Source organism: Ambystoma mexicanum, chromosome 12, assembly GCF_040938575.1.
Source record: "Ambystoma mexicanum isolate Mex_15411 chromosome 12, UKY_AmexF1_1, whole genome shotgun sequence".
NCBI classification, from domain to species: domain Eukaryota; kingdom Metazoa; phylum Chordata; class Amphibia; order Caudata; family Ambystomatidae; genus Ambystoma; species Ambystoma mexicanum.
In genome coordinates this window covers 1,008,133,349-1,008,159,908 of record NC_090936.1, presented here as the reverse complement: position 1 = coordinate 1,008,159,908, position 26,560 = coordinate 1,008,133,349, and the positions used below count along the sequence as shown (strand labels likewise).

General features: G+C 45.2%; 1 protein-coding gene across 1 annotated transcript in view; it reads left to right on the top strand.

Moving 5' to 3' along the window:
- KCP (kielin cysteine rich BMP regulator) overlaps positions 1–26,560 on the top strand; it is an 823,409-nt gene that overhangs the window by 598,583 nt on the left and 198,266 nt on the right. Inside the window, exons 32-34 of the mRNA XM_069629543.1 lie at positions 508–590; positions 4,402–4,495; positions 9,943–10,125. Coding sequence (XP_069485644.1) covers positions 508–590; positions 4,402–4,495; positions 9,943–10,125 — 360 coding nt within the window. The remainder of the gene's footprint in view (positions 1–507; positions 591–4,401; positions 4,496–9,942; positions 10,126–26,560) is intronic.

Sequence of the window (26,560 nt, the reverse complement as noted above, 5' to 3'; positions counted from 1 at the left end):
AGTAGGCTTGGAACCGGGTATGAGTGTGTGCATGTTCAGGAAATGTAATAATGCCGGAGCAGTTTTTGTACTTGTACATACCTGAACTGATCAGTTGCGCAGGACAGCTGCGAGCCTTTGATTAGAGGTGCACAGGGCCACCAATGCTGTCATGACGGTTGACCATGATCTAGCACAAAACGTGTTCTGAATGATTTTTTGGTGCATAAATATAAAGTTGTTATGGCCCAACTCAATATTACTCATTTGGTCGTCATTGGAAGGATGAAAGACTGAGTTGGTTATGCCGGTATTTGAACCTACATACTGTAAATTACATCCAGATCTCTGCAGTAGGTTAGCATTGTACCACCCGATCTTGTCTAGAAGTTCTCTGAATTAGCAAATTTTTCCTGACATCTAGGCTAGTTATGTGCAAAATTTAAAAGACCTAAGCACACATGTTTCATTACATGAGTCTCCGCCAACCACAACCTGATTCCCAATGCTGTCTTGTCTCTATTATAGGATGTAATTTTGCCGGGAAGGAGTACCCCAACGGAGCTGATTTCCCGCATCCCACCGACCGGTGCAAGCAGTGTCATTGTATTGTAAGTATCTAAGGGAACGCGTTGTCAAGCAGATGTTTTGAGATAGAGCAGATACCAAATATTGCCGATACCATACTGCAGACGCCAGGACTTAAGATTTCAGCACTCACTGTTCTGTACATCTCCACCATGCACAGGCCTGATGCATTTGTATCGCAGAGTCTCTTTAGTTTCTCCCTTCTGCCTGTCAGTTCTCTTGTCTTGTGCTCTTCGCCTTTCATTGCTATACTCCTCAATTTTCTCTCAATGTCTTCCTTTTTGCATCATTGGATGTCTTCAACAGTTACCTGTTCATATCTCCCTCGGTTTAGTGCTATGCCTGCTTCTCTTGATGTACTCCCTCTTTTCCCCCCTTTATCTACGATTGTTTCAAGCTGGCATGGCTTCTTGGTTGCTGTGATTTGCATCTGCCTCTCTGTGGTGTCCTGCCTGTGGTGGCTTCCTGTTTATGCCACTTCCTGTCTCTTGCAAATTTGTGTCTCCAGCGGTTTCCTGCTTGTAGCAGCTTTCTGTACCCGTACCTTACTGTCCCCTGTAACTTTCTGTCTTGTTCAGCTCCTCGGATTCCACTGCTCCTTCTGTCCCTGGGATTTATGCACCCATGGATTTTCTTGATTTCCAGGAGTTCTTGATACTCCTGGCTCCTGTCTTGCACTAAACCTGATCTAATGGTTTGAACAGATCTGAAGGTCAGAACAAACAACTGATGTGTGGGGACTTGTGGTGTTTGCTTGAAGCAAAGATGGTAACCTTTTCCGCTTCTCACACATGTAATAACAACATCGCCTTTCATATGGAGGTGCATGCCTGAATACTACTACTTCTAAGGCCTGTAATAGGTTTTATGCGAAAAAGAAACATCCTGAGGCCAATGTCCAAGCTCCAAGGTCACCAACCAGATCTAAGTAAGCTCACAGTAATGACCAAGTGCCCTCAGACTATCTAGGGCTCCTGAGGTTGAACCGCCAAGGCGCGCATCTCCATAGGGATGTGGGGGGCCGACATACTAGAGAAATAAGGAATGTCGGCACAAAGTTACTGTTCTATGTGCATTTTATCTACTGTTGCCAGTACATAAGAACCTTACATACGCACAGATTACATGTCTCTGTTGACGTGTTAGGGGAGTCTCTGGTAGCGTAACCAGGGTGAGAGCACCCACACTTCCACCATGTTGGCTCTTGACAAGATCTAAAACCCATTTTCTCCTTAGCCATTACTTGTATTTCTATTGGGAAGTAAAGCTTGCAGCTGATTGGTTGTGCAGGATTCTGGTCTTCTGCTGCTTTTGTCCCAATGTTGACTTATGGGAAACTCGTATCCTGAATGTTTTAGCCCTTTCTGATGATTTCAGTCACTCTCCCGCTCCCTGGAAGTCTCTGTTCACTAGAGGGCAACTGACCAGGTTTCTTAGGATGGTGGTGGTGGTTCCAACGATGTTGGTGGTCCTCAGATGACGCTGGAAGCTGGAGGGTCACAGTAGAAAGGTGAGAGGTTGATAGAAAAGAGTCTGCTGCTGATTGGGAACTTTGGGGCTGGTACAGTCAATAGAGAAAAGTGGTTGTGGATGGGGGTGGTGCAACCACAGTCATGCAGTGGTAGCAGCAAGCAAAACAAGCATATGTGCTATTCCAAGGTACCACGTTTTGTTGTAAACTGATTGTAGCTAATTTTCAAACTCACTGCTTTGCAACCCCAGATCTGTTGGTCGCTATGGTTACCAGACCTGTTGTGTGTGTGGTCCGCGTCTCATTACAATACCGGTGGTAGCCTTGCCGGTATAACAGGCATGGCTGCAGCCGGTATAATTTTTTTCCCGGTGCCCAGGAATGGGCAATTACCGAGTCATTACGGCCCCTCCAGACCCGGTAATTGGCCATTCCCGGGCGCCGATAAAAAATGGTGCAGGAATGGTGCTGGTGCATCCGACATGCTCTGCTCGCGGGTGCCGGTCCTCCCGACAAGTCAGACCAGGCGGGCGAAAAAGCACCATTGAGCAGAACTCGTAGTTTGCTGGTACGGTAGGAACGGTACTGCAAGCTTACCAGTACCGTTGTTACTGTACCGGCAAACTTCTTGGTTTCCATGCAGGACCACACGTTGCAGGCTCTTGAGGTTCATGGAGGCAGTAGAGCAAGTGCTCCATCGGGTCACACGAGGCGCGGGAACAAGGCAGCAGCTCCAGGTCCTTGTCTGGGTCCATAGGCTCTGGTACCAGCAGACACCAGCAGAACAAAAGCAGTCCTTCCACAAAGTCAGACTTCATTCCATGTATCCTGTTCCCGCTTCATGGACTCGACGTTGAGCAAGACAGTGGTGCAGACCCCCTCTCTCTGTGTTAACAATGTCCAGCTGAGGGGGAAACTCAGCCTCCAATCCTAGGGATGCATCCATTCAAACATTGTGGCAGCCATCCAATGACAGGGGGCGGGGTTGCCACATTCAAACTTTGCAGATCAGTTCCCAGAATTTGGGTTTGGATATGTCTTTCCGGTCAAAGCTCCAGACACCCTTTGACAATAGTCTCATCCGTGCAGACTCTGAACTGACCCAGAAAACAGACTTCAGTCAGGAAATACCCTTCTACAGGTTCACCCTTATCATTTCTTTGGGTCATGAAGGACAGGCTTCATTGCCTACCTACCAACATTCAAGGATGGTGAGTAAAGGCCCCTGCAATAGGCATTTGAAACGCATTCCTCAACATTTGTAAAAACAGGCCTGTGTGTAGTGCACTGTAATGCATGTTTATCAGGCACCTGTCCCCCCCTCCTCCCAATAATAAGGTGGGTACTTTGGGTGCCCTGACAATCAGAGTTTTAGGGTGTCTCAAGGGCACATCAACCCCATTTGCATCCATGATGATGCAATAGATTAGCACTAATGGGGGAAAAGTCAAGTATCTAATCAGAACTAAAATCAATAGGACACCTGGCAGAGTCGTAGTTTCGGGTTTTGACTTCAAAGTTATTATTTCCCAATTCATTGTTAGTCAATACATTGAACTCGGGAGGTTGAGGGGTGGAGTAAACGCAGCTGTGTTAAGAGCTGTGACTGCAAGTGGCACCCAGACATCTGAAATGAGTGCTTAACTCTCCAATTATTTTTATTCTGAGGGTACGTATTGAGTGTGGACCTGGCTTTGGGAATCAACGGAACACTTTACAAGTCATAGGGGAAAGTACACAGTGAGTGAAGCAAGCATACAAGGGACTGCAGAGCTAAGAATGGGTTAAAGGGAGAGCTAACAATCTGGCAGCAAGGGATCTACAAACAACCAGGGGAGGAAATGGGGGCATCTAACCAGATCCCCCAGTCTCAGGTTAGGTGTGGAGTGGCGGGTGTGGGCCTCAGTGTTAGGGAGGAGCCGTTCCTTGAATAGGAGGGTCTTGTATAGTCATCTTGCTCCTCCCATCTGCAGTGCCCTTTAGCACCCGTACTGCTGTAGCTTCTCTTCTCCTGCAATGTCCAGTCTTCCTTTTGTTTCTTCTGTTTCCTGATTTCAGAGCTTCTTTGTTTCTATGTTTTCCTGTCTGGAGGCGTTTTCTATTTCTCACTTCCTGGTGCTTGGCTTCATATCTGTAGCCTCTGCAGTCTGGTGACCTCTTCCAAGCACTGGCCTGTCAGGGATTCTCCTGATTTCTTTTAAGCCCCATTGGTCTCCACTTTGCATCCCCCAAGCTTAACCATCTGCTCTCTACATGTTTCCTGCACTCACGGGCGGGGTTTACTCTGTTCCATTGTCTCCCCACCGTTTATACTCACAACAACCAACCGGCACTTACTTGTCTGTGTACCCGTCTCATTTCAGAACGGCAATGTGCAGTGCCTCTCCCGGAGGTGCCCACCCCTGCTCTGCGCGGAGCCCTTCAAGGTGCCTGGAGAGTGCTGCCCCCAGTGTCCAGGTACGTATACGATTTATTTTCCTCTACAGGGGGAAAACGAGCTAAAGAATTAGACGCCTAGCTACCAGCTGTGGCCTGATGCAACACCAACCACATGGAGTCAGGGGTTGAAAACATGCTTATCACTTACTTGGGTTCTGTGATTGAATTAATTAGTCTTGGGAGCTGTACGTCTTCACATCAAATAAACACAAAAATCAGGGTGAGAAATCACACACACATTTCTTGTTGTACTGAATACAAGTAGGTACAACCCAATCAATTGGACTGGATTTTGGTGAACAGACTACATGTTTTGCTTTTGTTGAACGACATGTTTAACTTTACAACTACAATGTGAACATAGAACAGAGAAAATTTCGGACACCGAGTCCGCTCTATACACTGATATTTGTTCTTTGTTCATCGGAATTTGCTCTGTTCTATGTTCACATTTTATTTGTAAAGTTAAACATGTCGTTCAACAAAAGCAAAACATGTTGTCTGTTCCCCAAAATCCAGTCCAATTGATTGGGTTGTACCTACTTGTATTGTATACAAAATTGTAAATAATAAAGTGTCTTTGGGTGCTGTCCTTTCACATTTGAGAAATATATGAACATTAAAAAACACAAGGCCAAAGATTCTACTGACCTTGATGAAACTTGAAAATATTGCTTGTTTTGTGTAGGAGTACAACAAGAAATGTGTATGTGATTTCTCACCCTGATTTTTGTGTTTATTTTAAAGTATACGCCCACCTGGGCATATCAGGGCTTAGCCAGGTGCCCTTGTTCCTCTTTTTTGTCTTTACATCAATGCAGTTTCTTTTGGTGGAAGTGCTGACTATGCATACTGAATGCGGCACACTTCAGAGCAACCAAAAACAACAGAAGAAAAAGAGATAAGGGAAATAGGAAGTTGTATATGATCAGTTTCCTTCTTGTGTAATCTGTTACATTCTATATGTGAAAGGTTTGTTGAAATAAAACCAAATCACAAAGATAAAAATAAACAAAAAATTGGAAATGTAAAGACAAAGTGGAGATGGGGCGTGCGACTGTCATCTGTATTTTAAAGAAAAACACAATTTTAAAAAGGAAAAGCTGTTAAAACCTGTGTAAAAGGTCCACCGAAAAAAAGAGTCATGATGAAAAGCCATGGATCCCATACATTGGATCTCGGTCTTCCAGCTTGACTGCCTCATCTTGGTCCGGTCAGCTTAAGCGCACAAGCTGACAGTGGGAGCATGCTATACTCTGGCGTGGCAGTCCATGCAGATGCATGTGCCTGCATGCTGCTCGCGAGCGGCTTATGCTACTCGATTGTGGCGGGTGGGCCTTTACTGTTGAGTAGTGACGTCATATTGTCACTGTTCATGCATGCATGTGTGTGTGCACGCGCGGGTAATCGACTCCAGCACTTGCAACTGGGCCAGGCAGGGTTAAAAGGCACAGTGAGAAAAAAGATCCTTACCCCTGAACCCTGTAAGCCGCCTGGGTGGGGAATCAGCTGATTTTGCTATGGGTGATTTAGAGCTCATTGAAATCTACGACGGGTGAAATGACTACACAGCTTTTGACACCTGCCCAAGGCCTTTGAGTTGAGAGGTGTGACCTTCTTGCCAAAACATAATGAAGACTCAGTGGCTTTCTACAGAGGGAGAACCGTGCTGAAATGAAGCGAAGCCCCAAAGGCTCAGCTGCTCAGGTCATGGTCCTTGGAATTCCCAGGGGTTACCCAAAGGCTCAGCTGCTCAGGTCATGGTCTTTGGAATTCCCAGGGGCTACCCAAAGGCTCAGCTGCTCAGGTCATGGTCCTTGGAATTCACAGGGGCTACTGAAAGACTCACCTGTTCAGGTCACGGTCCTTGGAATTCATAGGGGCTACTGAAAGACTCAGCTGTTCAGGTCATGGTCTTTGGAATTCACAAGGACTACCCAAAGGCTCAGCTGCTCAGGTCATGGTCCTTGGAATTTATAGGGGCTACCCAAAGGCTCAGCTGCTCAGGTCATGGTCCTTGGAATTCACAGGGGCTACCCAAAGGCTCAGCTGCTCAGGTCATGGTCCTTCGAATTCCCAGGGGCTACCCAAAGGCTCAGCTGCTCAGGTCATGGTCCTTGGAATTCACAGGGGCTACTGAAAGACTCAGCTGTTCAGGTCACGGTCCTTGGAATTCACAGGGGCTACTGAAAGACTCAGCTGTTCAGGTCACGGTCCTTGGAATTCACAGGGGCTACCCAAAGGCTCAGCTGCTCAGGTCATGGTCCTTGGAATTTATAGGGGCTACCCAAAGGCTCAGCTGCTCAGGCCATGGTCCTTGGAATTCACAGGGGCTACCCAAAGGCTCAGCTTCTCAGGTCATGGTCCTTGAAATTCACAGGGGCCATCATCAGCTTCACAAAGACAGTGCTTGGCTTCTAACCTGGGGTTTTCGACAGGGGGCGCCTTTTCATCTTCTTGTTCAGACTCCGGAGCCATTGCATTCAATGCTGGAGTCATCATTGGGGGCAGGGAGGCACAGAAATGCTACCCCACTGGTAGTGAACTGCTACTGCTAGGAGAACTCTGCTATTGGCACTTGCCATGCCCTAACTAACATGCTTAGGATAGCTGGACATGTGCGGTCATGCTTTATTATATGTTTGTAGAAGATAATGTACACAGTTGAAAGGACACTGATATTCCTTTGTTTCCAAGATATTTTATTTTACACTTCTTGCCGCTTAATCAAGGCTCATGGAAATGTGCTGCCTTTGGCATGTCATATGTTGCATGTCAAGGCATCTCGCTTAGCGGCATGACGACTGGGGTCTCACTACTGGTGTTCGAGCTAAAAGGAGCCAGAGCCGTATCCTGGTTATCAGGCAGGTGGAAATCTCATTCAATAACCAGGATTCATGCCAAATTCGAGATAGGGAGTTTTTGCCACAGCAGATTTTGTCGAATTCGATTCTATCAGATTTATTTTAATGCATTTTGTCACAAATATATGTGGGGATGGGGCGTGGCTACACAGCCATGCGTGAAGGAGTGAAACTCTGGAGCTCCCGCATGATCCGACACATAGACCTTAAAAGCTGGAAGAAAAAAGCAATGAAAACTGCAGAAAGGTGAGACAGAGGTGTTTGAAGGTTTGAGGGCCAGCTGACAGAAAACCCGAAGAAAACTGGCCTGGGTAGCGGCCAGGGGGAGATCGGAGCGATCGCTGTGCCAGCCAACAAAAGGGCGGGCGCGACTCATTTATCTGGCGAAGAAGCCCTGCAGAGACGACAAGGTAAAAGAGTCGCAAGGAAGGCACTGCGCGCAAGGCACATATCACATGCACAGGAGAGGGGTGCAAACACCAGGACAAACCTCCCGGCCAGCGACCAGGCAGCCCAACAACACCTCAGGTTTGGCGTGGAAGACCCGGCCCACCATGTGGGGTGAGCAGAAGCGGATGCAGGCATAGACGCACCACGACTAAGTGGAAGGGGCAGAGATCCGCTATGGAGGACGCTGGTGGCGAGGAACCGAAAACGGAGAGGACAACGGGAGGTGCCTGCAGCCCCAGTCGGGGGGATCCGCACAGTACCCAGGGCAGGCACGTGGAACGCTTGGGCGAGGAGGGGCCCAAAGCTCTGGGCAGCTGATCCACTGGAGCGCTCGGGGGGAGAGTTGCATCGGAAAACCGTTGAGTGCCATCCCCAACCCTTCCAGCGTGGACTCAGGGAATAATCATCCCGACACCCAGGTACAAAGAGCAGCTGGCAAAGAGACAACATACCGAAAGGGCAGTGGGCTGTAGCCCGGAGCGCACAGCAAGAGGATTAAGCATAACCAGCGGCCACCACAAGACTGGGGGCCGTGCATGGAAACGCTGATGCGAATTGAACAACGGCAAATACGAGGGAGGACACAGTCCACTGCTTAGGACTATACGACTCCTGATGCGAGGAGAGCTCTGCACAGACCCGCAGAGGTCCCCCACGAGGAATGGGGACAGACCGGCGGCATGAGAGCACCGCAATGCCACTATAACGCAGCAAGCCTTGTCACCAATAGGCACCAGCACACAGCGGGGGGCCGTTGGAGTACAGGGGCCACCTGGTATGCCCGAGAACATAGACCTCCATGAAAGGGGCCAAGACTTGTAGGCCCACTACACCGGGTTGATTGCCGCCAGCAGGGCCTCCCACCCAGTCGGCAAGACTGGGACAGATAGAGCATAAGGAGAGGGGCAGTGAATAAGCTATGGCGGAGGAGCCCAACTCCACACCAAAAGGGCATCAGGGAGCAGTAGACCTTATTGAAGGGCAAAGCACTATAGACTTGCACACAAAGGTTAACTGGCACGTGGGAGGGCACAGTACACTCACCCACAAGGAAACAAGTATCCACCTGATAGAAGGGTCCAGGAGCAGGTTACTACAGACAAAACGGCATGACCAGCACCTAATAATGCAACCCAGAGCACAGTGAAGAGATACCAGTCTCACCATTATGGCTAGACTAGGTCTTAAATTGGCTACAACTTTTTTTGGTGGCAAAATCATCCAGCTGCTAAGCAGACCTTCTCAGCTTCCAAAAACCAGCAGAACTGACTGTGGAGCAGGATTTCCCCTATACATACCTTCATTGACAGGGGATGGCTTCTGCCAGCTACCAATCCCATTAGGAGATTTCACTAGAAGGTTTCGGTTGACAGCCAATCAGGCTGGCCTCAAAAACTGCCAGGCCCCCTCCTACAAGATGTGTAATGGCCTGCTCAGGGCCAGCAACTGGTCTAGAGCAGTCCAACCCCCCATAGAGGGTGCCATGTTGGAATCACAAAGGTCCCACGTGTGCACAACAGTTATTTTAGGTCTGTCTCATGTTTTCCCTGAACAGCTGAGAGTGAGACTTAAAAACCCATTAGTACATCAATGGCTACAATAAAGGTACATTAAATCACCAATGCAGTAAATCATCTTGCACCCCTATTAAAGCCACAACTAAATGTTACCTGCCACAGCCTACCCGTTCAAACCAATATAGGAAGATATGTGCTGGGCTTAAGAACCACCCCTCTGGGCCTTATGGAATTAGATGTACTTGTAGGGGGACTTCAGGAGAAGTCCCTCTAACCACCCAAAAAAAATAGAAAACTGAAAACCCAAAGGATAAATGTGCCAAAGGAGTAGGTGCCCTATACAATGGGACTGTAGAACCTTCAAAATCGAATCCTGCACTAGAACCTGCTTTTGGAGAAAGCTGTTTTCTTCCTGATGACAGGTAATATCACCGAGTCAGATTTCAGATACTCTTTATGCCTGTTGTTTATACCTTTCCTAAAAACACTAGATGACAATATTATGCAAATCAGGTAGATCTTTAAAATATACCAACCTGCAAAACACGTGCAGAGGCTAGGTTCCTTCTTCCTATGGCTTAGTTGCATTTGACCCTCTTTCATGCCTAATATCTTCCTTTGTCTTCCAACACAGTTCCCCCAGCAGAGTGCCACTACTCTGGATCACAATATCAACACATGCAACGATTCTATGACCCTTCAGACAAGTGTCGCGATTGTATCTGCAACAACGGGACCATCACCTGCCAGCGCAAGCCATGTGCCCCCATCCAGTGCACCCACCCCCTGCAACAGGACTGCTGCCGTACCTGTGAAGGTAATATCTCCACCTTTAATCTCTAATCCAAAACTCTGATATTATCAAAGTTTACTAATTCCCTCTTATTAGCATCCACCTCCTACTTCTTTCATATGTGATTACTTCCAGCATCACCAAGTCATGTGGAGGAGAGTGTGCACTGGCTTGCGCACAACACTGCATACACAGACGCACACATACACACACACATGCCATTTACCACACTGCATCACATCAATCTGCAATGCATCATAATACATGGTCATGCACAGATTTGCTATACACTATCATATAACAGCCTTCCTTGCTTTGCAATACTTCACACTGCCACACTCTGCACAACATGCCTCGCATGGCCATTTACACCTCACATTTCCACAGACGGCCTAGCATTGCCACACATTGCCTCACAGCACACTGTGGAAGGTCTAAAACCTTGTTGCAGCACCACATCTTACTGTTTTGCTGAACCATGCACTATCTGATACTACCTTACACATATTTACAAATACAAAATGCTCAAGCCCCTCTCTAAGTGAACATAGACACCTGTTGTATTGTCCCAAATATGGTCTTCAAAGGAAAAGTCTACAATATAGGTGTGTGTTGAGATAAAGGCGTAGGAGGATGCAATTACGTTTCTTTTGGGTGTCATTTTCCCAGTGTATGAAGTTAGTACGGGCGGGGGGTAGTTTGAGAGGGAATGAAAAGTGGAACTTTGTCCAACTTGGAGGTGTTGATGAGAGTTCTGATTTTGTTCATTTTCTTTATGAAGAAGGTATGGATTCCGTCACATTTTAGCAGCCGGGTCGAGTGTGGGCTTGGTGCAAACCTTGAGAACTTTGAATAAGGCTTTGCTCCTGTTAGAGGCTGCCTCGATGGTGGAGGTATAGTAAGCAGTCTAAGGCTTGGAGATCATGTGTATGTGTTGAGCACGCAGGGATTTGAGGAATGTTGGATCCTTTGAGATGGGGTTTTTGCACCACCACTTTTGTAAGGATCGGATTAAGCTTTTATTGAATGCGCGCTAGGGTGTGTAGAATGGCATAGATTGTTTGGCCTTTACAAGGCTTGGCAGGGTTGAGTGGTTGTTTAATGATTCCAGAAGTGCTGCAGCATCCCCTATGATGTGGAATGCTGCAACGGTTGCCTCTGGGGTGTATAATGGGAAGTTCTTGAAAGAGTGGCATTCAATCACTGGGCAATTAGAATGGCCTTTATGTGGCTATGATGTGTGTGATAGGAGAAGACGGATCACAGCATGGTTTCTCCCGTCAAGAGGGATTGGATCCATGCAGGAAATGAGAGGGGGGCAGGTTAAGACAAGGTTGAGCATGTGACCTTTGCATTTATGGGTAAGAGTATGATTTGTTTGAGGCCCCTGGACTTGGTCAGGAAGAATAGTTGTGTTGGTGCTGGAGACATTAATGTCTCTGAGAAGGATGTTATTAGAAATTGTTGTCAAGGAGAAAAGATTGGAGAAGTTGCTGATTAAGACACCACTCCCCTGAGGCGGCCAGTAGATGGGGTGGAGGTGACCGAATCATAGCGTGTTAAGGAGAACCAAAATGATAGGGATTCATAGATGGCTGTCTCTTGATTACTTTAAAGAGCCAGTTGATCTTATGGATGACTGCAACCCCAACTCCAGATTTTCCCATGTGGTTGGTATGTTCGACACAAAATGACTGCGAGGTAGAAGGACATTGAAGATGTCAGAGAAGGTGTGTATAGACCAGATTTTGATGATAGTCTATCAAGATCATTGTAGGATATGATGTTGGTGATGTTGGTGGCATGAGCAGCCGCAGTGCAGTTGTTAATCAGCAAAAGAAGGTGCGTGAAGGTGGTTGGAGCATTTTGTAGGAATTCACGAGGGATGTTGACAAGGTTGATCAAGGTAGTTGTCTGGGGCTGTAAAAACCCTGGAGAGGATGGTGCTTGGCTCTGGTAGCAAGAGACACAAGGTGATGTCTCCCCGGTTTGTGAGGTGCAGATAAATTGGCCCTTGGTTTGATCATGCCCAAACATTCACAAACAGGCAATGTCCTTGTCTTCATTTGTCCTTTGCAGAGTACGTTGGCGATGAGGAAGCCTAAAGAGGTCTGGTGAATGGTTGGTGGTTGAAAGAGCAGAGTCGCAGGGCCTGGTCACTTGACCAGCAGCTTTGTCAATTCGGTCTGCCTGGAGCCGGGCTGAAGTCTTCAACTAGCCTCTGGGATGGCAGGAATGTGGTGGTGGGTGAGGCATCAGTGTGGCAGGGCCGAGTTTTGTGCCCGCCAGCCTCCTCAGTACTGTCTGCCTGGAGATGGGCTTGAGCCTTAATGTAGCCTGAGGAAAGGGGGAAACTTGTGATGTGCATGGCAAGGGAGTGGATACTAGTAATAGTGGGTACTTGTAGTGTGTGTTTAGTGTGATACTTACCGGTGGGGTTAATTGCTAAGAGTTGTCCAAGGCCTAAACAAATAATTGTATGTTTATACATTTTGCCTAATTTCTGTTATTAAGAGTGTTTTGTGTGTGCTTAACTGAACTCTTCACCACCCTCACACCCTCCTAAGATTAAACCTTACCGCTCAGTCACACTACCTTGATAGAGTTTGGCTAGACATTAGTGTCTTTCCCAGTTCACAAGAACAGGGTGGCCTCTCTGAATCTGTCTACAGGGCTGATTTTGAAAATCCATGTTAACAGGGGGTGCATCAAAACATAAATCCTAACTGGAGTGTGCAAGGGGTGCTGTCTATTCCTGGATTATTCATGCATGAGAACTCTGAGGGAAAGCATGGAGTCTCTGGCATTGGGGTGTTATCTTGGGGTGTAAAAGACAGGGGTGACGTTCTCCGTATTGGCCACGTTTTCCCTAAGTAGAACAATGAGTCAAACACTACAACACTGTAAGCCGGCTAGAGTGTGTTCCATTGGAACTACATATGTGAATATGCTCTATACAGCGCAATCAAATAAACCTCATATTTTGAGCTGAAATTTACCATGTCGTGGCAGTGATATAATGGCCCTCCTGTCAGATTATACTGCACCCTCTCACACCCATTGGCAGGGTGTTGCTGAGTGACAGCACATTTAGCTGCTGATACATGGCACTTTTCTGCGTCCTTGGTGATCTGATTGGGTGCACAATGTCGTTCCATTGAGTCTGCTGTTTCAAGGTGGATGCTTTTGAGAGCAGCACCGGCTTCTTTAAATCTGCATCTTCAGTGGAGTGTGCTGAGTGACAGCAGCTCTAGAGGCTGATACACAGTAACTTTCAGCGTCCTTGGTGATCGAATTTGGTGTGGAACGCTGTTTCATTGAGTCAGCTGTTTCAAAGTGGACGCTTTTGGGAGTAACGCCCGCTCCTTTAATACTCCCACATATGCAGGAGAGCAGTGCGGAATGTGCTGAGTGACAGGACAGTTAGATGCAGTTCAAGGCAAGGAGGGTCTTTTTTCTGTTTGGTGTCTGCACGGTAAGGCCACTATTTGTATATCAGCTTACATTGACTGCTGTGCATGATGTACACCCTCTGTAGTAAATCGGTGCCAGGCGACTGTTGTCTGACCGAAGTAGGTCAGTTTCCTTCTCTGAACGAAGGTGCATGGTTGAGTTACCTGTCACATATGACGCTTCCCATTTGTTGCCGGAACTAGAGTCACAATCGGTGACTGCAAACCACAGTAGTGTCTTCACCTGGTGTTCATGACTTGCCGGTTGGTGAACGATCTGCGGCAATCGAAATATTCGAAGGTAAAACAACACCCTCGAAAAGGCCAATGGTGGAAACCACTAATGAAGGGAAGATCCGTAAGACGATCACTGATTTTTACCCAAAGGCTGGCAGTAGTACAGACGCTCGACATCAAGTTGTTGTTGCGAATAGAACAGCACATGAGGAAAGCAATTTTATTACATCTGTAAGCTTACTGGACCTGGTCCAGGAAACAGATAATGCCTTCTCTTATCTGTGGAATGAAGTAATGACAGGAATGGTCTTGAATGAAAAGCTGACACAACAACTTAATGGCACAAATGACGGTGAGCCCCTCTCTGTTCTAACTGAGCATGATGGGGTGGGAGAATTTGTCATGCTGTTGTCAGTCTTCTGTGAGCTCTGCATCCACACACAATTCACACCACCCATTGAGGAAGTTAGACAATAACATTATACTTTCCTCCCCCTCTATCTCGGCTTTAACCGTGGTTCTAAGCACATTTGTAGCACTATATGATAACAAAAAAATTGAATTTCAATCGCATACTTTAACACTGAGTCACATAAAAACAAAGCTGGAAATGGTGGATGAGCGTCTGTAAGTAACCCTTCACTTGACAGGACTGTCGTAAAGATGACCACAGAGTCACAGACTTTTAATAAACCACCCCATCTGAAGCAAAACTGCGAAGAACATTCAGGGCCCCATACTCTACAAGCCCCTAATGGTGCGCCTCACAAAGCTATTAAGTAATGAAATTACGGCAAGAAAACTAAGTCCAATACTTGTAGTTTTGAGAAAGTTTCTTAGAAACATTCATACTACTGAAGAAACTGCAGCACAGGAAAACCACGTAAGGGGAACTTCAGCGCTGCATGAAACAAGCTTAGAGGCAACTTCATCTTCTGTAGGGACGACTGGTAAAAAGCATTACACTGACAACTTCAGGGATGATATATATCGACGTCTCTACTCATACGTCACCTGAATCGCCTGACATTCCCCAGGCCGCCCTCGTAGTCACAGTAGACAACACCACTCAACCATTAGCTTCTAGGGAGTTTCATGAGGAATTCATTTTTCATCCTATGTCTTAACGGGGAAAAACAGAAATACTACTGGTGGGCCCCAAATAATCTCTAAAGAAACTAGACGACAAATACAGCTCCTTCAGCATAGAGAACACTGTCATCACAACCTCTGCTGTAGTGAAAACCCTTGGTGTCTACCTGGGCTTCACCTTATCAATGGATAGGCAAGTCAGCGCCATATCATCAAAGAATTGCCTCAACATCGCCAGAGCCACAATCGGCGCAAAGTTGGATTACTGCAACATCCTACTCCTAGGCACGTCCGCAAATATCAACAGACTGCAAATTGCACAAAACAGCGCCCTTAGAGCTGCACTTAGTATCACCAGGAGAGAGCACATCTCCCAGGCAAGAAAAGATGCCCACTGCCTCCCGATCAAAGAACGCATCCCATTCAAGGCCCTCACAATCACACACAGACGCCTCGCCCAGACCGCCGCAGCCAACCTAGCAGAAAGAATACACCAGGCTCCTGCTCACAGACCAAAACGTGACCATTACGCACACCGACTCTCTGTCCCAGCTTTCAACAGAGCTAAAGCTGATGGAATCAGCTTTGAATTTCCGCTCAGTTTAAGAAATGAACAATCCCTCACAACATTCAGAAAAGTATTCAAAACAAAGTTGTTTAACTAAACTGTACTGCACCGCCTCCAACACTGTTCCTCTGTAACCTCAGAACATCTTCCAACACTGTCATTGAATGCCTGTTACTGCCTCTGTAGCAACTGTCATAACATGCATTAAGTGCATTAAGTGAATATTCTGTAACAGCGCCACAATGCCTCCGGGCCGCTGGGTGCTTTATAAATCCAAATAAATAAATAAATGAGGGCTTAAACCTGTCTATTTTGCCATCTACCTCTTCTTTTCCTCCAATACTAAACCCTTAATCGCATCAAGTAGAGACTCGGTCAGCTTTTTTGAGTACTTCAATGAAAGACAGGCGATGGAGACCTCATTTCGGAATAGCGCATTTAACCACGTATGTTATTGATTAATTTATATTGGAACTCAGTAGTGTGACCTTTACTTTACTTTGCTTACTTTAATGAAATCATCACGAATTACATGGAGAAGGGTGATGCAAAACATCTGGTGGTTGGTGGCGACTTCTACTGAGATTGTCAGTGTTTAAACGGTAAAGATTGCATAACAATTTGTAGTTTAAATAGTGATCAGAATGGAAGTATTGGGCCATCATGCTGTGATGACTGCCACTTACAGGTGGTAAACGGTTGTGTCGCAGGAGGTATCTATGCCCATTGCACTTGGGAAAATGGGAAGCAATCCACATGTATTGATTACTAAGTATCATCAGGGGTATTATTGAACAGCTGCAATAGCTTTTTTGTGGAAGAAACTAATGCTAGTGATCATAATATGTTGTCGGCAAGCATTGATTTAAAGGTAAAGAATGTGAGTGGAGCTGTCCTGGTGAATTTGACGGTTAATCCTAATGGCAACCAGATTACTAAGAGGGTCACTAATACCCAATCTTATAATGACATATTAACAGAGGCATTTGAAAATTTTAATTTGGAATGGAAATTGTCAATTCTCTCGTCTGGGGGTTTCTTGAACTTTATCACAGAACACCAACAAGATGGGATGAAGGCTCCTGTCCCTCAAAGGCAAAACGTTTATTGTTTTGATTAAACTGTACAAAGGAAAAACATTGCTTTTCAAAATATCTTTAAAAAAAATCTCGATAGAAGAGAGGAATAAAACACTGACAGTTGTTGCATGCATATCAAAATTGGCACAGGATATTGTTACCTCTTAAAACAAAAAGACAGTGAGTATATTTTCCAGATCACATTTTATACATTCTCCAACTTTTGGGACATTACCAATGACATTTTTAAGACCAATATTGCCACACAAAACAATCCAATCACTGAAGAAACGTGGAGGTCACATTTTCTGAGGATTTATTATCCTTCTGAAAGAAATGAGTGTGACCTTGTTATTTCAATGAGGTGGTTGTCTCTAATAATAGAAATTGCCCAAATTAAGGACTGGATAAATAAATTATCCAACTCCACAGCTCATAGGCCAAACAGCCTTAGCAATCATGTAACTGAGGTGGAGCCATCCTTATGAGCAAGATTATTGGCAATACTATTTGGTAACATCTTAGACACTAAAACCACCTTGAATACTTGAAAATGCTCAATAATTGTGCCAATCCATTAAAAAAGTGATCGACTTAATCCCCATTACTATCACCAAATAGCACTCCTTGATGCCGAAAGTAAAATGTTTGCCCCCTTTGTCTTTAGAGATTTAGAAGCCTGGGCAATGGACACAAGTATCTTAAGTAAATATCAACTCGGCTTAAGGAAGGGAATTGGAACTTTGGTGAATGGCTTCCTTATAAATTGCTTACAGGAAAGGCCTAGGAGAACAATGGTGTTGCAATATATTTAACTTCCATTGATTTTTCCCCTGCATTTGACATGGTGAATGAGGCTTGTCTGTGGAAGTAACTTAAGGCCTGGAACATTCCGGATTATTTGTTAGCAATCCAGATTCAATTGCATGAAGACACGCCTTTGCAAATTAGACTGAACATGCAAGTTAGTCCGACCAATAGATTTGAAGTCCACAGAGGTCTCCATCAGGGATGCTTTCTCACTTCCTGTCTTTTTAATCTTTACCTTGGAGATCTGGAAGATTCTTTAATCCATCCGCGTTTGCTATTTCAAGAATTGGAAAATTGGAACATTGGAAAATTACCCATAGTTTGGATGTCCTATTCGGATTACATGGTTCTTTTAGACCCTTCGCCCTGTATGCAATACTTTATTGATGCAATTGATCAGTATCCTTGGCGAAATGAGTTAAAGATGAATCCCCTTAAATCCACTGTCACAAACGTTACCTCTAACCAAAGGAAATCATACAGATTGTGAGACTGGCATGGTATCAAGAGAGACGACAAAGACAACAGAACTCAAGTTTCAACAAACTTTATTAAAATGTCAGGATGGTGAAAGGGTGAACTTTCCCTATAACTAAGGTATTGATTTTCTTTTCTAAAGAAAACTAAGGAAAGTCAGAGTCTGTAAGTCCAAATCAAAGTTCTGTCTGTGTCCAAAACCTGTGCTTGCCCTCACATCTAAAAATAAACAAAGTGTGGGATTCTTCTCAACCAAAATATTGTTCAAAAATAAACTCTCAGCTGCTCTCAGCTTAGTTCTTTTTTAGGCCTTCTGCTTCAGGCTCGGTAAAGTTCCCATAGTTGGTGGTCTAATCAATCTTCTGCCAAATCTTGAGGTTCCCTTCCCCAAGTTCAGTTTAGCACAGTTCACAAAAATGGGTTCTTGAGGTTCCCTTCCCCAAGACAACGTTCCTAAGTTATTTAAGTTCTCAGGATTCCCTTCACCAAGAATGCACTGTAGTACTCATATGACTTGCCACAAAGTCCCATGCTTGTCACCATCAAGGGCCCCCTGGTTTCGGTGCAGTTGTCAGACCACACGGTTCACCCATCACGTGTGACGCAACCAGGAGCCATGTGCTTCTCCTTAACTTGATTTGCACTGTGGCCTTTGTTGTAACTCCCTTGTACATCAGTCTTTTGCAAATCTTCTCCACATTGGTTTGTCAACCTCTCTGATTTAGTTCTGTTCACAATGCTACTTTCACTCAGTTTCCTTGTCAGTTAATTTGCCAATGTTCGTTCAGTGTTTAATATGCCAGTGTTTAATATGCCTTAGTTTGAATTCAAACAACACTTTCCATTCTGTTCGGCATTGAATATTGCATATTTTCATTCACACTGTGCTTCTCATTCACTTTTATATTCAAGATTGCATATTTGCCTTCAAGCAGTGCTTCTCATTCAGTTTGGTATTCAAGAATTAATAATTGCATTCAAGCAGTACTTTTAGTTCAGTTCGGTATTCAAGATTGAGTAATTGTATTCAGTTCCGCTACTTGCCTGTGGCTCCCTGGACGTGCTCCGGTGCTTCCGAGTCCTCGGACCCTCACCGGCTCTTTGCGCTCCACTGCTGCTGTCCCTGATGCACCCGCTCTCCTCCTTGCCAGCCGGGATGCAGACCTCCTTCACTTCGGTTCCTTGCCGGGCACTTCTCGGCACACTCCGGCGATCGGAGCAGCTGCGGATTGCAGCCGTTCTGCTTTTTACGTGTTAGACCGCTCCTGCTGTACTCCTTGACTTTCACAGGTTCCCGGTCCTGCACCCACCACAAGACATGGTAGCTCAGGGTCTTGTGGGTCCTTTCAGGATTGTGGCCAGTCTCCTGACCTCCTGGTCTCCTTCCACCAAGGCAGCTCTCGCTCCTTGCAGTAAAGCAGCTCTCTTTTGTTTATACACCTGAGCCTTGTTAATGGCTCTCAGGTGTGTGCTGTTAGCTGGTATTGCCTGACCAAAACCAATCTAATTACTTAGACATGCCTGACCTTCAGTAGTGGATTTCTCCATACTCCTCTTCTTCATCTCAGTACTCTAGTGATCTTTCACAAAGGCAGTGTGCATTAGTCCTAGTCCCCTCTTCTTTGTCTCAGTACTATAGTGGTGTTTCACACAGGAAGCGTCCACTAATCCTAGTCCCCTCTTCTTTGTCTCAGTATCAGTTAGGGGTGAATGGGGAATAATGGTTTGGAATTGTATATAAGCCATAAAGTCTGAGGAAGGGTCAGATAAGTCAGTGTTAGGAACGGGGGGATACCAAGTTTCGCCCTCAGGCACTCTCTCCACAATCCCCAAGGACCCTCCAACCAGGTGATCCTCCCTTGCTTGTCCACCCCCAGGGTCGGGAACCAAAAACAATGGCCCTTCCCAGGCCACATGAACAGACCATCCTTGGGGAGTAGATATGAGAGTAACCTTAGGTTTCACACAGGCTACACTAGGAAGGTTGACATGGTTGAGGTAGTTCTGTCAAAAGCATGACATTTTGTTGCACAGATGAAGAGGCTCAATTTTAGATACTGTCATGTCACAATAGATCATTTAATCAATGTTTATAAGTGTAAAATAATAGTGTAAAATAATCCATTCTTTGCTACATGGTCAGGACATTTTTTTATATCTCAATCAATATCAACTGGGATGCCATTGAATCAGTGATTTGGAAGAAGGTGTTAAATCTTCCCCTTACATTACCATGGCTGCATTAAGGATCGAGCTCGGACTGATGTCCATGAACGGCTGGCTTGAATGGAAAGTTTGGGCTTTTGACAGGAAAATCTTTATATGTGGATATTAATAATGGGTTGTCAAACCATTCGACTCTCTCTTTTAATAACTTTCAAAGTCAAGCTGAAAGTATTTTAGCTAAAATCGAACAGTTCAGAGGGGTTTTGTGTGAAAATCCTACTATGATTTAAAAATGCCTTTTTTGGGACTGAGTAGACACAATTGCTCAAATGCGAAAACTAAAAATCCATACAAGGCTGTCAATTTTAGACAAACTATTGCGTGATCATCCCTGTTATTTGCAAAAATGTCCTAATTCCCATTACAGGGGTTTATTCATCTGGTTTAGATTGAACAAATTACCTACTGAGCGAATTAAGGAATAGTTCAAAGGTGGTTGGTCTTGTTCCAGCCGTAACTAATAAAAACCCTAATTTAGCCCAGAAGGGGAGCTGTGAAATCAAACAGCTCGAGCCTCCATTAGCCCCTGTTCATATCCACCGGAAGGGGAAGTTTCAGAAGGCCCTGCTATGACACCTATTAATGGTCCAAAACCAGCTACTGCCCCGGGTCCAGCACCAGACACCCAACAGGATTGCCTTGCTTAAACAAAGGCATTGAAGAAACAACGTCTTCCCTAATAAACAAACCCTCCCAATAGATAAACTCTCAACTACCGGGGTTGAAGATCAACCCCAGGGGCATATTAATGACAAGAAGGGTATCCTGGGTAGGAAAGGCAGAAAATGGATGGAGACGGATTGTGTGATTGTTTCAATGATTGCCCCGTCCATGCTGGAATATCTGATCCCTGCACTCAACCCAGATTGGTGGTCTAAGAAGTTCAGTGCCCACAAAAGTGCATTCTTCCCTTTAGCTGCCTTTTACCAACCCCAGACCATCCCCTTTACACCACAACAGGGGTTGGAGGTCTCTAAAACACAAAGGGGGGCAAGGGCTATACCAGGTAGGGGGCAGGGAGGACTAGGTGAGGGGAGGGGGGCAATTCTCACCACAAATCATTTTGAGGCTTTATCGGGTATTGAGGAGTTGGACTGTCCCCCGTTTCCCGGGTGATGGGACCCCAGACTCTCAAGGGCCTGTAGAAGACTCCTTGGTACAGTACAGCCTTACAAGTGAGCATGTGGTCCTCCCACGGTGGTAGATCTGACATTTCTTTGCTGGAATATCGCTCGCTGGTGCAGGGACGACATTTCTGAAGAAGGAAGTAGTGTCACTCTTGATGTATTTTGACATGATATTTTTGCAGGAAACATGGGCGCTGACCACAGTATGTTTGAATGGTTATGTCTCAAAATGTATCTCAGCTAAAAAGGGTGTGAGAGGCCGCAATTATGGGGGTATGCAATTTTGTTTAAGTCTTCCCTAAACTATGTAATATCGGTCAGGGAACTGAAAAACCCCACTTTACAGTGTGTGAGAGCCTCCCCTGAGCATGGCCGGGAACAGATCCTGGTAAACTTTTATAACAGCCCACATGCGCTTAATAAGGGGTGCCCAGGGGTGCTGAAGGAACTTTTTGAGTCTGAATACAATTGTGATTCTGGGAGGGGCTTTTAACAATAATTTGGGTAAGGGGACGTCAAGCGCTTTGGTTGACCTGGGCGAAGATTTTGCCCATGGGATACCAAACTGCCAATTGATTGATGAGAGAATGTGTGTAGGGGCCTTTAGTTCAAAATGTGGATTGTGGACTGGGGAATTCGACCCCTAAATGGTCGCATATCCTTGGATCTACCGGGGAAGGCTACTTTTCCAAGCACCCAAGGTAAATCCATTATTGACTATTTTTAATGCATGTGCAACACTGGCCCCTAATTATAGATTTTGAAGTTATAGATAAGCTTTACAGTGACCACTTCCCTTTGAGGCTGGTACTGAGGGTGGGTCTCCCTGGGATGTCAACTGTTAATTATCTGTACTTGTACTTCTGTTAAATTAATCCCCTATGCAAGCGCAGGGTGAAATGGGCTAAGCTTGACCCAGTATCCACACAGACGAAGGCGGTTCAACCCAATATGGAGCCTATTGCATTCATTCTATCTCATGGTTTGGAACCCAGGGCAACCGTTCTCGCCCTCACAAAAAATAGGGAAATCTCACATAGACACACAGACTTATTCCAACATGATTTCAAAGCTGGGAGGAACAATATGCATAGCTGGTTTGACGAAACATGCAGGGCAGCACAGAATAATCTGAAGGGGATTTTGCGGCATAGGGTCAGCAGTAGAACCGAGATAATGAATGACCAGGCCAAGTATAAAAATGCCCTGGCTTTTAGAAAAAAGTGCTTAGAAGAACGGGCATGGGAAGACCTGCTTTTGGATGTCTCGGTCCCGGACTCTAAACATTTTTGGGAATTTGTAGCGGATGGCCCGGCTTATAAAAGGGGAAAGACCCACAGAAAGAACAATGTGAGTGCTAAGGCCTGGTCTGACCATTATCGGTCTTTATTTAAAGCATAAGCAGTTAGAAATTACAATGGGGAGCGGAGTACGACATTCTGCCTAACTGTGAGGGAAGAGCAAACTGCAGTCAACCGACAAATGCAATCCCAGCAGACCTATTTAGGGAGGAAGTAGAATTAGGGGCCACCTTATTGACTAACTCTTTTAATGCTTATCTCGAACTGGGGGAATACCCACAGTCATGGAGTAAAGCTATAATTTACCCAATTTTGAAAAAGGGTGACCCCGGAAGCCCACTATCATACAGCCCTATCTCCCTACTGGATACTTCCTTTAAGATTTTTGGACATGCAGTCCTGGAGCACCTTGAACAATGGATTGCTGATGGTGAGTCCCTTGTAAACACCCAATATGGCTTCCTGCGACGTTTGGGGACTCAAGATCAAGCCCTTAATCTATACCTGGGGGGAGCATCCTATATTTTCCTAAGGGGTGATACTCTCTACCTGGTATTCATGGACCTGAGCACAGCATTTGATAAAGTGGATAGAGCAATGCTATGGTAGGTGCTCGGGTCCGTGGGTTGCCCCATGGAGTTGATAAAAGTACTTCAGATAATCCACAAAGACACTAGTACATGTGTGAGATTTAGTGAACAAGGCCAATGTACAGGTTTTTTTTAGGTGGCTTCGGGAGTGTGCCAGGGCTGTGTGGTTGACCCTGTGCTGTTTGCCCTTTATATTAACAGCCTATACAAGGCATTGGTGGAAACAAAAGCTGATTTTGTTAGGATGGGTGGATTGCTGCTTCCTGTGTTGGCTTACGCAGACGACACAGTTCTGATTGCTCGCACCCCCATCCCCCTACAACACCTAATAGATGCTTACACAGCCTTTATGTCAAACCTTAAACTATCGGTAAACTTCAAAAATTCAGCAGTGATGATGTGTTCGAGTAAAGCCCCAAGCCAAGGCTTCTCCTTTGTAGTTGACCTTACAGCCTGGTCTCTGTCCTGGAACTTTCAAGGGAGTGTATGTATACCATTATCTTTGTCTAGAGCTTAATGAATAGCCCTTGTCTTCAGCTTATGAATCACATGTTAGGAGACCACACATTTTTCAATGTTGACCTCTTGTTTACTGCTATTTGATTTCATTAAGCTGCATGTGATTACTCCTCTTGGCCTCTGGAGACTTGCTCACTCCACCTTGCATATGCTTTTCACATCCTTGATTGTCCAATACTTGACACTTGCAGATGTTTTCTTCTTTGCTTAATCTAAGAGAAATATGTCTGACATAGATGGCTTATCTTCTTGACTCCCTTTGTGCTTTGCAATTAATCCTTGATCTAACATCCTTGATCCCAGGCCAATAGACTCCTTTTTGTTGCTCACACAAAGCTGTTTTTCCAACGTCTCCTGACTCTGCAGCCCTGCTCTGTCTCTGAGGTAGCTTGTTTCATTTCAACACAAGTCTATCATCCATCTTTCCATCATAGCCGCTCTAGCCACAATATGTTTTTTTCTGTAGCAAGCTTCTATATGTTTCATCTACCTTTCGTTTCTGCATGTGCACATTCACTTTGTCTCTACTCACTAATTCTCTGGTGCCCATGATCTCTTTTGTTTGATTATATGTTTCTATTGTTACTTCCATATACATCTTCATTTTTTAAGTACTTGCATATCGTTTCAGTGCGTCTTTGTATCTTTCTTTCATGATGTCACTCTGCCTTTGTCCGATTTTACTTATAGTTCTTCGATGTCCAATGTTTGCATGCAGACATCCTTCCACCCTCTCAGAGCGAGGGGATCATTTGATACGGTTGTCCGAGTGCATATCGTCTCTCATACTCTCGATGTGGTCGGTATTGGGAGTATACCTGGTCTCCCACCTAGGGCTCTTCTCCTGTTATTCCAGTATGATGGAGGTGAGGGGGCAGGAGCTAGGGATGACATGTCCACCTGCTCCTCTACATTACACTTGGTAAATGTTCCAGAAAACAGAAATGGTTGAAAAATGTGAAACAGTACACACAAAAGACAGAGACCAAACATGGGGAACACTCCACACATTGGACTCACCCCATGATTGGAAAACAGTCAAACACGGAGAACGGTCCTGCAAAGGCACAACCAACGATGTGGTCCTCTGTTAGAACACTTAATCCACTATGTAGCTGGTTCCCCTAGCAAGCTCCAGCTCCAAAGCCAGCCTAAAAATAATAGACTAGCATCCACTTTTTTCAGATATAGACTTCAAGCATGTTCATTTTGAATCATACTAAGGAAACACTTGTTGTGTGCTTTTCTCACATCTCTGTACTTCAAAAATGTTGGTTCTTCCTTTGTTTTATGTAGAATGGTCAAATATGATGTAATATTTACCACGAGCACAGAACTAACACACTCATGATTTAGATAATGGTTATTATGTTATGTACTATGTCCCTCGCCGTTTAAACCTCTAGCTCAATAAGTATGAAGTAAAAATATTAAAGATGTTTGCCTAGTAATCAGGCTCCACCTGCTAATACAATAAAGCAGTAATATGAGCTAAAATTGTTGCTTTATGATATGTGTATGGATTAAATCCACATAAAAAACTATTCAATCAGGGGATACAAAGCTTATTTGTGAAGCATGACTACGCAATCAAGTTAGTACAATTCAGTAGATATACAAATAGGAATGTATTGTCAAAAATGAATATGTGGTAGGAGCCCCCCCCCCCTTCGTTCTCTACTGAAAGAGGAGACTGGCACACAGGTGGCATGGTTTTTGCTAGAGACTTTTTTCACCAAGAAAATAAAGAGAAAACCTAACTTTCCCCACTTCTATGAGGGGTGTCCCTGCCTCAAATTTAATGCTAAAGGGGTCTGTCAGAATGACCTTGTAAAGTAAAAAGTCCACCGTCCTTTGTCAAAATCTGTAATCTGTCCCTTACACTTATAATTTAAACTAGAATGTTGTATCCATTTTCTTGGTTCAGGAGAATGACTCCCTTCGCCTGGACTGGGTGGCACAGTTCAGGTTGCAAGGTCTTAACCAGGGGGAATGACTTCCTTTCCCTGGTTACAATTGTCCTCCATCACAAAAGACAATGTGCCAGCCCTTCTCTTTGGCAGGCTGCTCATCTTTAACACTTTGCATCAGAAAGACTTCTCAGCTTTGGTTACCAGGAGAATGACTCCCTTCCCTTTGTCTCTTTATCTTTGGTTTCACAATACAACACTTTCAGTCTTTTAGTTTGAGGTTCCCTGTTGTGTATGGCTTGCTAGGCAAGACGGGATGTTGTGATGTCATGTGGAGTGTTGATGCCTGAATGTGAGATTGTGTGGGTGAAGGTTCCAACCCAGGCAGTTGGTAAGCCCCCTGCCTGGGTGATGGGCTGCCAGTGTTATTGTCCTATATGTTACTTACTTGTGAACTATGCAACAGCTTGTAATCGTACCTAAGAAGATGTAATAAACCTTACAAGTCATCCTAAGAAGGCTGGAGGCTGCTTCTTTACATTGGCGACGAGCTGGTCTTTTACCAAGAAGAACCCAAGTGTGAAACTGAAGGAAAGCTGGTGAACCTGCTGCGGGGGTGCAGGAAGAAGGAAAAGGACAACAATGCCCCCAAAACAAGTAAGCCCCATCACCCAGGCATCAACAAATTGTAATTGGTACATTGTAACATGAATTTTGTGGAAAAAGGTGAATGTTTCTCCATCATATCATGGGAGATAAGTCAAACTGGGGGTACGCCTCTGGTTTGGTATTTAGTATGGGTGTGGATGACTATGTCACAAGGTAGTCTAGGAGGTAGCGCTTCCAATGTTGCTTGGTAAGCTTGGAGGAAGCGTGTGCGGGGTGTATGAGTGTGGTTGCGCTGATGGTACGTGTGTGCCAGGTAAGCATGTATGGCATCTGTTGGTGAGTGCCGTACTTATTAGTTTGGTTTCACTGATGGTGTGTTATTTACCAGGTCAGTGTAGGTAGTGTTGTGGTAACGGGGAGGTAGCGCCCCCTGTCAGAGTATGTGCGTGATGGTGGTCGAAG